The sequence below is a fragment of the Biomphalaria glabrata genome, chromosome 7 (assembly GCF_947242115.1).
Source record: "Biomphalaria glabrata chromosome 7, xgBioGlab47.1, whole genome shotgun sequence".
Classification (NCBI taxonomy): Eukaryota; Metazoa; Mollusca; class Gastropoda; family Planorbidae; genus Biomphalaria; species Biomphalaria glabrata.
This window is the reverse complement of record NC_074717.1, coordinates 37,573,906-37,590,558: the sequence shown is the minus strand read 5'-3', so window position 1 is coordinate 37,590,558 and position 16,653 is coordinate 37,573,906. Positions and strand designations below refer to the sequence as shown.

General features: G+C 37.7%; 1 protein-coding gene across 7 annotated transcripts in view; it reads left to right on the top strand.

Annotated features, from left to right (window-relative positions):
* LOC106068995 (inositol 1,4,5-trisphosphate receptor-like) overlaps window positions 1–16,653 on the top strand; it is a 132,313-nt gene that overhangs the window by 40,778 nt on the left and 74,882 nt on the right. For 5 of the 7 annotated variants that reach the window (XM_056035025.1, XM_056035024.1, XM_056035021.1 and 2 more), the window contains exon 1: window positions 11,303–11,490. The exons of 1 other annotated variant lie outside the window; for it this stretch is intronic. In XM_056035025.1, coding sequence (XP_055891000.1) covers window positions 11,458–11,490 — 33 coding nt within the window. In that variant the 5' untranslated portion in view covers window positions 11,303–11,457. Of the gene's footprint in view, window positions 1–6,895; window positions 6,951–11,302; window positions 11,491–16,653 lie in introns of those variants that run through there. One more of the 7 variants, XM_056035023.1, reaches the window with a different exon arrangement.

The following is a 16,653-nucleotide window of genomic DNA, read 5'->3' as shown; positions in this document are numbered from 1 at the left end:
CATAAAAGAATGGACGGGCCTGGCACTGAAAGAGGTTCTATCTAAGGCAAAAGACAGAGTGGAATGTAAAAAAGACGGTCGACAAATCTTGCATGATGCTCCAACGGTCCTACATACCAAGGGATCGTTAAAGGTAACAAAATATAACGAACACAGATTCAAAGGACACAAACATATGTTGTGACATTAGCTATAGTCAAGGCAGCTATAGTAAAGGCAGCTATATTTAACAAACCTTTTTTTATGATTCGAAATAATATACTTCTTTGTCATTATACTAGTAATTCTAATCATCGTTTTGAAACGGCAACATGAAATTGTATTTGCTTAGCCAGTTTATCCTTGCATATTTGAAATATTTGACTTTGATCTAAACATACATTTAATACCAAGTTGATGAATTCCATAAAGGACCCCCCCCCCCCCCGCCCCTCTGTACAAGTTGATTTACCCTTTGACTGTTACACGTTAACCATCAGGTATCTGAGGAATTTTTCAACGCTATATTTATCCACGCAATCCATGCAATCCTTGGTCTGCCATGGAATCATTTCTGTAGGCCAAAGGGACTCAAACATCTTGACTACCCTGCCGTTCTGGTCTCTTCTTACCAACCTAAATAAACTCACTGTCTGTCTGTCTGTCTGTCTGGTCCAAATCTTGTACACACGTTATTTCTCCCACTTTCTCATTTTAGAATCAAGTTGAAGCTTTGCATAATTATTCATTGTCGACGACAACATTTTCATCAAAAATTAACCATATAGTTAATCAATAAGTCGTAATTCATTAATTAATTGTATTTTAGATGGACTCTTTGTCAAAGCTTATGCATAGAATTAGGCCGCTCGCTATAAATTTTTAACTTAACAATAGTTTAATAAAATCTTTTATTTTTATAAGTGCTTGAATAGCTCAGTGGTTAAACATGTTGGCCTTCCATAATGGAGGCTCAAGTTGGAAATCAGACTCAGCGACTTGAAACAAAAATTACGTTTGAAAAGGCAGCACGGAAACCTTTTACCCGATACCTTAAGACCTAACTGGTGCACAAAAGGGATTGGACTATAGCGGACTGAGCATGTTATGAGCATGAAGGTTGAGCTAAACTAAAACATATTTTCACTGAATATAAGAAAGGTTTCAAAATTACGATAACTGGCACGGCAGTAGTGTAACATTTAACTGTAACTCGCTATTTATATATAACGTAACTTTTTCTGTAGAACTACTTACAACTATTGTCACATGGTGATACATGTACACATAATCTTGCTTACTTTTTAGTCACGCTTTTATAAAACGTAAATTGTTTTAGTCTCCTAGCTCGTGCAGTGAGGGCAACTGTTTCTATTTTAATCTTTGCTGAATAAAAGAAGGGAGATAATGTATTGCCGAATGCATGTCTGCCGCTCATACTGCAAGGAAAACGCTTGAATATCAGCTCGTTTCGTCCATTCTTACTTTGACTAGTTGGCATGCATTCTTGTTACTAGGAGATAAAGTGCGCTGTGAAAACTGTGAAACTAAAAAAAAAACAGTTTCAAGTGTACAAAAAACAACTTTGTCAACGAAACACTGCTGCCGATTGAAAAAAAAACTAAACGCAACATATTTATAATGAATATACACTATGCATATTCTGATTCCAAACATTTTGCAAAATTCATGCAAAAAAACCCCCCGAAAACTGTTATAATTATATATATCCATATAAGTTTCTTTTCTTTTGCATCACATTTGAATAATCCTTCCGAAATTTGCACGGGAGCCTACAACGCTCTCCAAGATCATCTTGATGGCTAGGGACATATTATTCCGTGTAATGAAGGGTGCGTAACAGGTAAAAATTTGAGAAACATTGAATCGTAAACGTAGAGATGTGTGGGGTGCCTTTGAGACCCTTAAACACTTTATAAACTTGGACGAAGACATTAAAATAATTGACTTTTCAATAAAATATTTTGTTTGAGTATATCAGGTTTCAAGGAGTTGATAGAAATGCGCGATCTATTTTCAATACAATGTAATAGACGAGAATACAAGAAACATCGCAAAACGAATATCTCGTTACATAAAAGGTCGCTAGAGTTTATGCTAAGACAAAGTGTCACAGAGACGAAAGGTCTGTTCGGGTTATCTCTAAAAGTCTTTGTTCTTTAATGTGACTCCCTAGAGTTCTTTGTACACGAATTGTGAACAAAACATAATGTAAAGGTTATTTACATATGCAAATAATAAAGACCGCCTACGCTAACGCATAGCATTTCTCGGCATAGTAAGTTAATGGAACTGATGGTCTCTTTAGATAGTCGAACTTTGTCTGTGATCTGGCTATTGACTTCTTTGATATTACTGATCAAACCACAGCGACGGGTGAACGCCATGATCTGAGAAGTCTTTTATCTTTCATCTCAACGTCATATTGTGATATTTGAAAAGACCCTATCGAAATTAGGAATAATTCTTTAATACATAAATCTTAGCTACCTGGTTAAAAAAAAAAGCATAACATTTTCGTCCATTATCTAAATATAAAGAGTCCTAGGCACTGTTATATCAAATGACTTGATATATATATAATATATATATATATATATATATATTTCGAGATTGATAAGCCTGTAATTGCAAAGGCGTGTTTTTTTTCAAAGCTTATATCAAATCATTCTGTGTGTCTGCCTGTCTATTTGTCTGCCTGTATGTATGGTAAAAAAGTTTGCATACGTTATTTCTCCCACACTCATTCTCGGATCAAGTTGAAATTTTGCACAATTATTCATTGGCATAGACAAGAATCAAGACAAAAATCAATTAAAAAAAACAACCAATTGGTCAATTAATTATTGGTAATTAATAATTTTGTTTGATACCAACGATGAAAATTAATACTTCGATATTCACAGACACGGCTAAATATGGCTGCCTTGTAATTCTAGACAATAGTTAGGCGCAGCATGTCATTTTAAATCACATTGTCTCTTGAAAGAGGTTCTATCTAAGGCAAAAGACAGAGTGGAATGTAAAAAAGACGGTCGACAAATCTTGCATGATGCTCCAACGGTCCTAGAAAGAAAAAAATGTATCTAAAGGGACCAAACCCTATATATTTAGTCGTATATGTGAGTACTGAAGAATAACTTTATCGGAAAAATGACAGACTCACAATCCAGTAAAACCCCTCTCTGAGGTAGTGCTTCTCCAGATCCTCTCGCTCAGTGGGTAGTGATACGATTAACGTAAACATTTTTTGTTGGTACGTGGTGGTGGAGGCGGCCATTGATAAACGTTTGAGAAACACTGCTCTTGAAGAAACTTTGGTTCGAAATAGTAGAAGGACTGACTTTGCTTATCTTTTCTAAACCTAACACTAATCCGGGCTGCTTCTGACCGGAAGTAGTGAAGAACCTTTGTTGCGCGTATTACATGGAAAGCAGTCCCGCTGCATTCTAAGCCAAAGCTTTATCGTCATTTTCTGCTAATAAAGCATTTTCTACAACGGATGTATAGTAGCGGTATTCCAGCGTACACTTTGTGTATGATACAATGATGGTCGTGTGTGTGTGTTTGTGTCTTGCTTGTGTGTTTTCATTTTTAAAAATATAACGTATTCCATTCAAGCGAACGGGAGATAACATTGTTGACAGAAAAAGAACAACATTCTTTTAAACTGCCTAGAGTTATCTCTCCATTCAGGGAATCAACGAATCGTTCAACATTTGAAATAGTCTGAATTCTTTTTTTTTTTTCTTTGGTCACTCATTCAGTCTTTAGTACATGTAAGTAGATCCAGTTGTAGGACATTTTGATTTGTTTTACAAGGTTCTTGTTTACTATGTGCGCAATGGATAAAGGGAAACAAACTAGAGACATTATTCAACACTAGAGCAGTATACACGTTCTTTAGTTATGTATTCCTGATACTACCCCTATAGCCCATCTAAAGAAGAACTTGTTTGTGTAGTGACTACAAGATGATATTCTATTTACTTGACTCGTTTCAATAGATGTTTCTCTTCTATTCAAATTTAAAAATAATATTTTGTTTCTTCATTGCTACTTAAATAAATATAGATTTTTATTCAATGTTAATAATTATTTCATATTGATTTCGTTGACATTTGTAAGTCTAGAAAGATGAACCTTTTCCTCTTGCTGATGCTCATATGACTAAAGATGTTCACCACATAGTAAATCACTATTTGTGCATTTAAAATCATCATGGGCTAGAACGTTTTTAGTATTATAGTTTATTTTTTAGGACACATGTTTGTCGGCTGGCAAACGCACTAACAAAAAACTTAGTTTTCTTGGAACCTTTAAGTTTCCATAGAAACTAAATACAGTTTCTCTCGAAAGAATCCTAATATCAAGAACTTCGATCTTGTCTACAACAAAAGACAATAGTCAACCTAATGAGCGTCAAGTTTGCACAGTATTCTATGGTCTGGACGTGGATGCGTTAACCTGTTTTGTCTTGTGTGTTATTGTAAGTGAAAGTATAATATGAATATAAACCACATTGAAAAAAAAACAAGGCACATGATTTATCCTTTTCCGGCCCATTCTGTACCTTTTGCTCGCAGGCCTTTAGAGCAACGTGTTAAAGCTTTATTGGTCATTCCTATAACAATAGATCTTAGCACAGGAGGTCCAGCGGCTCTTGTCTCTACCAGTAGATCTCAATATAGTGCATCCTGTGAAAAACGGCCCTGCCTATGGCATACGGTGCACACGTTTTTTATCTAGCCAAGACGGGTATTGCTAATAAAATAGCGAATGTCCTTTCACCTTGCTTTTCGCAAGAACTCCTAATTTTATCTTGACAACTTATTTCCAGGATAAGCCTCAATATTTCGAAGGTGGAGAGTGTGTCAATGTACGACACTACTGACCAACGTCACAAAACATTTAGAACACTTTCTAGATATCTAAATATTAAACTTTTTTATTCATTTATTCCGTCCCTAATGTTTACAACCATGACTGTGTCAGAGGTTGAGGTCATGACCTCCCGCACCACCCTCTCTGGTGTAGCCTATTCATCAGGTTACCAGATTGTTCTCTGACACTATCTTTATATCGCCCCAGACGTTTCACAATGATAAAAAAAAAATAATTCCATTGTCCGTTGTTTACAAAGCAACTCTTGATTTTAGGATTCTTCTATGCATGTAAACATATACACCGTTGTTATTATCTTATACTGTACTGGCGTGCCTTCGTCAAGGAGATTATTACGTCCAACATACGTCCATGTGTTGAGATTGTCATTCATGCCACCCCTTTCCTTGACACTATCTGCGGGCTCCAGTTTAAGTCCACTACTCACACCCAAACATCATAATAAATGGATTGTATTGTTTTACCTATCTTAGCAGTACAGTTTCCCGCAGCCAAATCATTGATCGTGAAATAGACATGAGAATGTGCAAGGTCAGTGTATCCTAAGGTAGACTGTCCAGAAATGTCTGAAACAACAGGAAGAAAGAAATCTATCGCCTCTGGACATCGTTCTAAGCTTCAGAAGGGGGACAGCATGCATAAAACATATCAGGAAGCTCAATCACTTACACATTACCTGCTTCTGTACAGTTTTAACTCTTTCTCTTCTAATTGACGATGACAACGTTGATTTGACCCAATTAAATTAAATTGATTTAATTTGTGTTGTGTAAAAAGAGCAGCCATTCCCCTATAATTCGATACCAAATATAACATTTTCTGATAACAAACAAAAAAAAAGTTATTGAAGTTTAACCCTAACAGGATATTGAAATTCAAATGAGCCAAATGAATAATTCTATCGGTACGAGAAAAATAATTACGGAGAGAAAGAGTTAAATATTAAACTACAAGTTACTCGGAACTGTTCTTCAAAAAATCGGGCTTGAAAAATATGCATGCCACTTTAATGCAGTCTTAATTATCGATGAGCTGGCCTCGTCTGTAGAACGGAAGTCTCCAGCATCCTCAAGAGGCTCTTGCTTGGCAAGCTGGGTAACGGAACTATCGCTTTTGTTTGACTATATTCCATGTTCTGATGGGTAACTTTAAGGCCAAAGATCACAATTCTTAATCCATTTGCTAGGACAAAATTCGTAAAAGTTCTCTTTCTTCCCTACAATTTCATTAGAGCATGTAACTAGCAAGAGCAATGACTTAGCAGAAGTTTAGTCTGTAATGAACTCTGCACGACTAGATGAACACAAGGAAGCGCGTAAGACGTAATTATCTTCTGTTCTGTTTTGAATAAAGCTCTGTTGTTTTTTTTTTTTGGCTTACGCCTCTTTTATGGGCTTAGTAATAAAGTATCTTTTATTGGGTGGCTTCATGCCTTTTTTTTTTGTTTTTGGTTATTCCAGTCTCATACCGTTTTGTTTCGGTGGAGCCTACCAATTAATAGTAAATCTGGGAGATTTAAGTCCAGGTCTGTAATTTATAAGATGGGGATTCTACCAGAGGGTGGTAATCAACAGCCATTTAGTTACACAGCATTGCCTCACAAGCTTTTGTGGGCAATAGGAAGGAACAGAGAGGACGGGTGAAGAATGAACATCGATGAAATTAAATTTAAAAAAAAAAAAAAGGTCATTGGGTGGCAAACAAAAGTACATTATTTCCGTCCTTGTATTGGTGCTATTCTCATTCATCTTAACATCTGAGCAAGTTACTATAAAGCTCATTTTTGTTGGTGGGATATGTCCAAGTTCCGTGTTGAATTGGACTCACGTGAATGTGCTGGCGTACAGACTGAAGCACGAGGTGGACAAGAAACCAACAAGCAGTTACAATAAAACAAAATGTCCTGTTCAAACACTTAGAAACAGTAACACATAAGCAGACTCAAGCAACTCCATTGTTGTTGATTTGTATGTTCAAAAGGACCCTAATGGTGGTGTGGGTGTACTGTCTTTTACATTGTTCTCATAATGGTCTGTCTCTAACGGGTATGTACGTACATTGTTAGTAAGTGTATTAAAGATTCGATTGGGGGACTCGTTTCTTAATTATTTTATTAGTTATCGCTTCGTAAACTTAAAACTCTATCTTGTCAATGTGCAAATTGCATTTTTTTTAAAGTGTTCTTTAAGCTGGAAAACCAAGAATTAAAAAAGCTGAATGTAAATTAGCATAAATGTTCTGATTAACACGCGAAATAAATGTAGGACTTCATAATTTTATCTACTTTTATTCTTTAATGAATATTTCATTTTTCTGACAGTTGAAAATTAAAACATAACGCCTAACAGACGAAAGCCGAAACAAATAAGAAAGTGAATTAAAAAAACAACACACACCAGAAAATTCGTTCAGATGTTTCATTAACAAATGGTTTCAACCATCACATCACTCCATTAAACATAAAAACATTTAGATATCTTTGAGTGACACATCAGCCTGTCTGCAGCTAGTCGGCTTGTTTTATGGAAAGAATTTATAGTATGTTTTTATGTCAAATAATTTTATCTTCGCCCCTTGTAGTTGCATGTGTCCCGTCATTGTACAATCCCTTCTGCTGACTACGTAGAACGTAGCTTATTGATAAACTTAGTCTTTGTACTCTTTTTTTAATGCACAACTATGGAGGTTATAGTCGAGGGGAAAATGTTTACTTTGGTCTGGATACTTTAAAAAAAAAAATGTTTACCTTCGCAAAGCAAACTAACCTTACCTGGATTCGGAAGTACGTGAAACATTATGTCCAATTGAATACTACCTTCTCCCCCCCCCCTTCCCATTTCCCCTTTGTACTTTATATGTGTGTCTGTAATACTTGTACACTTGGTGAATGTGTTGAAGAGCCTTGATTCTCACAGGTCTAGTACCTACACGACAGTTACTAATAAAACCTTTTTGACTGCGACCAGTCACGCTTGAGCGATTCTCCAGCTATGGCTTCAACTCTTGCTGTCTCACTTGTATCCTGACTAATCCATACCCCCCATGTTTGGATTCGGTTGTTTGTAGCTTGTTATCAATGCGAAGGCGTTTCTCTGAAAAGAAAAGTTCAAGAGTAGATCGGTAGGGCTATAGGGTGCAAATAAATATTGGTCCAAATGCTAAAAACTTGCGTAATAATGTTACGTTGAAGGTCCAATTTGAGCGACTTAGCCTAAATTTTGAAAACTTGTTTTTTTTTTCATTTTCCAGACATCAGATAATTCAAAAATTTAATTTAATAATAAGGTTTGTCTTCGAGTCCGAAGATTAGTGAGGAATGCAGTATTTCCCGTGGATGCGAAGCCCCAGCTGTGACCTACATATTTTGCCACAACCAGGGCAAGCATAACCATTGTCCGCAGGTGGTCGATTTAGATTATTATTGAATTATATTTAAGACTTACTTATTGTTCAGATTAGATATAGTCAATGTGTTTCCTAATGCTTCTAAATGTTAAGTAGGTCTATTTCTTCATTAGTATTGTGCTTTCATTTGAAAAAGTGTTCAACGAAATGAACTATATCTAGTAGATCTACGAAATGAACTATATCTAGTAGATCTACGAAATGAACTAAATCTAGTAGATCTACGAAATGAACTATATCTAGTAGATCTACGAAATGAACTAGGCCTATATCTAGTAGATCTACGAAATGAACTATATCTAGTAGTTCTACGAAATGAACTATATCTAGTAGTTCTACGAAATGAACTAGGCCATCAATCGTGCTGTTTGTTTACTATATTTAGGATGTACACATTTTAATGTTCTTGACCTTTTCTGAAAATGTTAAGATCAGTTTTGTTTTCATTAATTGCACACGGGATCATTTATTTGCTATGATTGCGACTTAATTGCTCTAAAAAAATAAAGGGTCTGCAAAGTATTTATATCATTATGATGTAATTTCCTTGGGTGGGCTACTTCCACAGTGGGAAAGACTCACGCTCCCATGAAGGCTTCTCTTCTGTCCGCTAAGCAAGGAATGAGCGTAAAGTGAGCCATCGAAATTGTTCAAAGCATTTCTCAACATTTCATTGCGAGAGTTCAATATAAGACTCTACTTCCATAGAGATTGCAGCATCTTGACAGACTCTCTGATGACGCATGGACAAAACGTGGAAGAACAAAAACAGAATGTTCATCTCTTCAGACTCCAGGTATATCAGGATGTCTAGACTGTAGATGATGTTTCCAGACTCAAGTACGTCGTACTAGCCACAAGCTAATTGCATCGTTAAGCCCTCAATGGCTTGGATGTCCGAAGTGTTTTTTAACGACTAACATGGACGAACAACATTTGTAATCGAATCAATCCGTGACAGTTTATACTTTCATATTATATGAAGCTTTAGAGGCCAACTTAGGCGCCAACTTTCTTTAACTGGCCTAGAAGATAGCACCTGGCTTTAGTGGTTTTCAAAACAAGACAGCTGAAGATCACTTACAAAGGCCGCGGGATACACATTTGAGGGGGAAAAAAAATCCACTTCCGAGGACAGACGTAGACTGCGAAAAGAAAATCTAAATCGACCACCGGTCGATGCGCTGGATGCGGCAAAGTATGTAGGTCGCGGTCTGGGGGCTGCGTAGCCTTGGGAAATACTACATTCCTCATTAATCTTCGGACTCGAACACGAGCCTTATTATTATTATATATAGGAATTATCTTCTTGTTTAGATCGCGGTTACGCTTTGTTCCAATGATGTCAACTTTCTGTAACTTAATGTAAGCCACTGTGTCGCTCCTTGTCTAACCCTTGAGGCACTTTAAGCCAGCCTAAATCTCTCAAAGTGTTTTTTCTAAAATGTTAGCTGGTCACGTGGTTGAAGAATAATTTATTACACTTTGAAATACTTGAAATATGTTACTAAGTCCCCCCCCCCCCCCAGCCCCGTCCTCAAAGGATCTACTTCATAATTTGGATTATCTCACTGCACGCGTGTTTGGGTCTCCAGGTGAGATTAACTTAGGTAAACGTGCGGAGGCGATGATTTACGTTTCTATTGCCAGCATGCGCCACGAGCTCGCGCCCTGGCGTAGCGCATCTCAAAGCATTACAGCCGGGGCTCAATACATGCTCTCTCTTCACTTAAGTGGACTCTCAATCCTCATGAATAGAACGTGTAGTGTGTTGGACCTGGGAGGGAGTCGCTTGACCAAAACTTGACAAACAATGTTGTCTATATGTTTCTTTCACCGCCAAGTCTATTGCATCTACTTGAGAGGAAAGACACGAAGCGATGAGACGACGCCAAGAGAATGCTTGTTGGGGGTATCAGTTGAGGACGTTCCTTCATAAGTGAAGCTTGTCAGCAGGGCTGGCACGGAGTGACAACGGGCAGGGTTCAACCTCGGGGCCTTTATGGTGATAGTCCGAAGCGTACACCACGCGACCAGGCAGTAGGATTGGCTAAAAAAAGGGATGGGGGGTGACAGGCTTAGTTTTGGAGTTGGAGCATCATGGAATTAAGAACATTAACAAAAAGTTCTGGGATTAAATTCTTATACAAATGTATATATATTTATTAGGTGCTAGGGCAATGTAAAAGTAGAGGCTGCTAAGCTAAATATCTAGATAGTTTCATATAGTTACAATAAAATGCTAATCTGTTCTAGATCTATAACATTATTGGGTTAAGCAAAAATAAAACAATTATCATCATCATCGAACGTCACGTGACTGTGGGCTTGAAAAGTTCAAATCCATTCTTCTAAAAGACTCGAACTAAACCCCTCCAGTTGTGCGCAATGCACGTATTTCCTCGTGTATGTTTTACCAGTACTAGTGGAAACTGAATTCAGCAATCTCTTGGACAGTTGAAAAGAATATGGGACACGGTTTCCTCTTCCGCCTCGCATATGGAACAAGGCATGTGTCTTTATGGATTAAAGCCTGTAATTAATCATTATCTTTGATAGTAGGGTCCAGCTCTGATGTATTAAGGATTCATCCTCAACTTTTGACATTCGTCATTTTATCTGTAATACGAAATTAAACCAAAGGATAAGCGTTTATTGACTTCAAACTTTGAGAATCCCTGCCTTGGTAGATTTTTTTGTGTTAGTATTTCCAAAGTGTGCAGTTGTCCGTCTCTGGTTGAGTCAGGAGTAAATACAGTCTCCCCCCCAGTGGCCCCCAACTGCCTCGTCTGCAACACGGGGTCCCAATGAAATGATTTCCTCATGCCGTTTAAACAAATCACATTGACACACGCAAACACCTATTTCTACGTTTTGGGAGGGTTTTTTTTTTTTTTTGGATATTGGGTACCCGGAGGGGGGATTGGAGTATAGAAAGTTGAAACAAGTTCTAAGCTTGGGGGGGGGGGGGGGGAATTGAGTTTCTCGTTGGCTGAGAGTGAGAGTTCAAGTCGCCCAGGATAGGTGATGATAGACATAGCGGGTTAGTGTAGTATTTGGTGGGAGTTGATCAGGTTCACATTGACAAACAAGATTCGAACAGGATAATTTCACGCAGATGTCTTAGAAATTTAAAGAATCGTAATAATGATACGAACACGTGATGCCAACGATGAACAAGTAGGTCACATTTTTTTGGGCTTTGTTTTTCGCAATACCACTTGTTAATTTAGTTTTTTTTTTTTATTAATAAAAAGTTTTACACGCTTTTTAGTTGTCCATCAATCGAGAACACTGGTCGAATTGAAGTATTAGGACTGCGGCTATAATCGTTTTTTATAAAGAGGTGGATTCGAAACATATTGTTCAAAAGTCTTTTTGTTTTCTCTTTTGCTTAAAAAAAACCCCGACTTTTGTATTTGTTTGTGTGCTTAAAGTTTTCAATATTTCTTTAGAATAGAAGATGAGTACAACATAGCCCGAACCACCCGCAGGAAGGCGAGGGATGGCGGCGGGCAAGGTTCGAACCCGGTACCATCGAAACGTAAGTCCAGAGGGCATACCACATGTCTGGGCAGCAATCTTTCTTTTTTTCAGATGTACTTGTATATTTTTAATGGCCTGGTGCGTAACAATCCGGAATTAACATGACCCTGAGGTCAATTTGTTTGACTCGATAACCGTGCTACTATTGTCAGTGAGTTTATTACTACTTCGCCTTAACTCTTCAGAAGCTTCACACATGACTGATTTCCTCGAAGATGAGTTTTGAAGCCTCAGCACTGCTAGGTTGCTTATGTTTGAAATCAGAGCAGAGTGCTCCTCTCCTGGATGGCTCGCCTTACTAGGCTGATGAGCTCTCACGGACCGAAACTCCAGCTTTAGTGGCCCCAGATATAACATGTTTTAGTATAGCCTAATCTGTTTATGGTGCTGCTAGGATTAATGTGCGAAAGTTAATTCTTACCTTAATTCCGATTCTTAAGCTTAAAGGAATTTTGTTTTCTTCCCAGTATTGTAGAATCTATCAGCTAACTATTGGTTATAACGTGCCAGCATTTCTAAGTGGTTAGGCTTTATTATAGGTGGGCTGCAAGCAGGGCCCGTCTTAGGCCACTGCAACCTCTGCGGCCGCAGTGGGCCCCGCACTTTCATAGGCCCCGCGCTAATTCTAGGTGTATATTATTCAATTAAACCATTATAACTTATATGACAAGTTTCCCGCGGCCTCCTGATTTTCCACAGGCTCATGGAAATCTCTTGAAAGATAGACAAAAAATTGTGATATTGGGGTGTCATACAATTACTTGAGGTTTGCTATTCACGAAGATAGATAGAACAAATTTGCAATACTTGCTATTGCTTGATCTATGTAGGAAACAGAATTTTGATGATATCTGTATGACTTCTCTACATGCAAGGCTCGTAAAGTTAATTTGATCGTGATATTGTACTTAGTAAAGAATGAATAAAATGCAAAGACAAATTTATTTTCTAACACAAAATCTAATTTTCACTTATTATCCTTATCCCTATCCTGACTGGGCCCCGCGCAATGCGTTTCGCGTAGGGCCCGGCAATTGTTAGGACCGGCCCTGGCTGCAAGTAGGGTATAACACTGTGGAGTGGCAGACTCCTCTCGTCATCAGTACATATTATAGTCTGGCATAACAATAGTTCTTTTTTTTTTTATTTTTTAGAGGTCTGGTGATTGTCACATGACATGAGCCCTTGACTTGCATATTAGTCAAATATGTATGTTATAACCACGCATGAAAGGTAACCGGGGCAACGGGGTTTACAAAAGAAAACATGGATGACAAACTTACTGTATTCATCAATTGCACTGGGTGCAAACGTTTTGAGGAGTGCCTAGCATAATACTTTGAAGCGTACATGTAAATACTGAGAGCCATAGACTGATAAACGGTCAAGACAAGGGATATCGTCAAGTGACCTACATTCTTACATTTTTATTTGCCCTTGCTAAGTCTTCTTAAGTTTTGGTTTCCGCCCATGTCCCCAGCGTTTCTGCGGCCTGCCTCTCGACTTATTCCATGATCTTTTCACATGTCAATATTGTTTACGTTTTGACCTAAGACCTAATCGATCATTCTATCTATTTGATAGTAACATGCGATATCGATGGATGTTCTCGTTGAGCACACTTTCGTACATCATCTTAGAAGCATAACGAATCTTCTTCGTAAATAAACAATTTATAAACTAGTTTGGGTTGCAGAATTATGAATTAAAAACTGAGATTGGTAAATATATGGCACACAACATTTTAACCAATAAAGTGTCAATTAAAACTTTTTCAGTCTTATTCTAAAAGTGAATTTTAACTTGAGAACAAGAATGGGCAGACACCCCCCTGTGACGTCAATACAGTCGAACTACTAGGTTAACGAATCCTGCCTGTATGGGTGATTAACGCTCTAAAGAAAGCTTTGTAAATAGAGATACGATCAATTAATTAACTATTGTGTTCGGCTATGGAGTGGGGGAAAAAAACGCACATATCTGTTGATGTCTGTAACAATGAGCGCACATGAAGGTCGGCCCCCACATGCTGCCGATGCAAGAGCCAGGGAGGGTTTTCTTCCCCCGTGAGCCCTGGAAGTGCACGTATTGACATAACTCACATACAGAGTTATCGCATGACCTCAGTGACACACCTACACAACAAACACTTCAAAACACAAACTTTTCCCAGATAAGCATACCTGTTGATAGATGGTATTTGTTTTAGCTTTTCTCCAATGGGTGTAACTCCCATGGCCCGCGAGTCTAAAATGGACTGCCTACTCGTGGGTCTAAATATTATTCCAGTTGCAAGTCCTTTTCTTTCTTTTTACAGGAAGTTCGACGGTGCTTGTTGTCTGACTTCACAGACTTTATCTCTATGTTTCTGTGATTGCTCTTCTATCTGAGAAAGTTTTGTTGCTGTTCTTGTAATTTGGACTAACCTCTATTTGATGAGCTATAACCAGCTAGTAATTTTTTTTTGTTTCCTAAAAAAAAAGGGGCTGGGGTTGAGGTGAGAAAAAAAAATTGCTCTAAATATAGACTTTTTGCAGAATAAATTGTCTACATTTAGTTAACAGATCCATCCACGACTAGAAGGGCGTCTATGGTTACAGTAACTCGAGACACAAGTAAACAGGAAGATTTTATTTGCTCAGTTTATTTTAGAATAGAGACACTTTTTTATTCTGCCTCAAACTTTTCATCTTGTTGAATCTGAGTTCTGTTTGAATAGCAAGAGAATCTCATTTTTGACATACTATTTTTTTTTTGCCATTGTCTTCAAATTCCGAAGATTAAGCTGAGTTTCACATGGCCCTATTATTGTACTCTTTAGACAAATAGAAATTAAAGACATGCTATTTACTCGAGTGACACACAAATGAAGCGGTAATTCTACATTTCTTATAGATCTCTTAGCTTTGAAAAAAAATAAATTTTAGTCTGAATTTGAAGAAATGGGAACATCCAAAGTTGACAAGAACACACCAGAGACAATTCTTATCTTATAAAGTACAGACATTACTTCGAAAAATAAGATGGTTACATTCTACGCGTGTTCCTAGATCAATCTAGTCATGCTTGTTAATCAATGACTTAAAGACTATCAAGTCATTGATTTTCGTGGCTGACTAGGGCAACCCATTCCATGCTCTAATAGCACTAGGGAAGAAGGAGCATTTGTACAAATTTGTCCTAGCATATGGAACGAGGGATGTGTCTTTATGAGGCATAAGATGTATCATACCTTTGTTAATACATATGTCGACTACTTTTATTTATTTTCTTTGTTGTTTTTTTTTGTTGGGGGGGGGGGGACAAAGGTGTTTATAGGGGACGGGGGCTGAAGGCGTTTAATGTACTAAAGAAAACATTTGGTCCATGTCTTTGTTATTTAAATATAAACTTACATGTGTGAGTGTCGGTGTGTGAGTGTATGTTGTTGTTGATATGGGGAGGTGTCGGTGATAATGACAAAACAATGGGTTTCGATATCTTTGGGTAAACAGCACGTTTGTGTTGCATAGACTTACAACAAAACAACAACAACAACATCTAGTGTTAGAAAAACAAAAGGAAATACGTGTTTACCTATGACTATTTTAAACTTTTTTTTTTCAACCGACAGCTTCAGAAAATGCTGACTATTGTTTTCTGGGTAGAAACAAATACAAACGTTTGGTTTTTCCCCTGGCTCCTGGTTCTATAAACTACGCTTGGCAATGGAAATAACCTTCAGCACATTCAGAATGTATACACACTATAGCTATTGAATAGGAACTGTTGCATTGAATGATGGACACACACGGTGTGTTTGTGTATGTATGTGTGTGTGTGTGTGTGTGTAGAACGACTATGTTTCATCTTGTAGAGCACCTTTACATGTATCTGTAGAGCACCTTTATATGTATCTGTAGAGCACCTTTACATGTATCTGTAGAGCACCTTTATATGTATCTGTAGAGCACCTTTATATGTATCTGTAGAGCACCTTTATATGTATCTGTAGAGCACCTTTACATGTATCTGTAGAGCCCTATCTGGAGAAACATTTTTAGCCATCTTTTGTTTGGCTCGCCTTTCTTCTAGAGCTGAAGCCAAGGCTTTAACATTTTCACCGTCCTGAGATTTCTTTGACACTCTGTCTTCCTAGTAGTCAACATTGATTTCGACTGCTTTGAGTAGGACTATATCTTTCTAGTAGTCAACATTGATGTCCACTGCTTTGAGTTGGACAATGTCTTCCTAGTAGTCAACATTGATGTCCACTGCTTTGAGTTGGACAATGTCTTCCTAGTAGTCAACATCGATGTCCACTGTTTTGAGTTGGACAATGTCTTCCTAGTAGTCAACATTGATGTCCACTGCTTTGAGTAGGACTATGTCTTCCTAGTAGTCAACATTGATGTCCACTGCTTTGAGTAGGACTATGTCTTTCTAGTAGTCAACATTGATGTCCACTGCTTTGAGTTGGACAATGTCTTCCTAGTAGTCAACATCGATTTCCACTGCTTTGAGTAGGACTATATCTTTCTAGTAGTCAACATTGATGTCCACTGCTTTGAGTTGGACAATGTCTTCCTAGTAGTCAACATTGATGTCCACTGCTTTGAGTTGGACAATGTCTTCCTAGTAGTCAACATCGATGTCCACTGTTTTGAGTTGGACAATGTCTTTCTAGTAGTCAACATTGATGTCCACTGCTTTGAGTAGGACTATGTCTTCCTAGTAGTCAACATTGATGTCCACTGCTTTGAGTAGGACTATGTCTTTCTAGTAGTCAACATCGATGTCCACTGCTTTGAGTAGGAC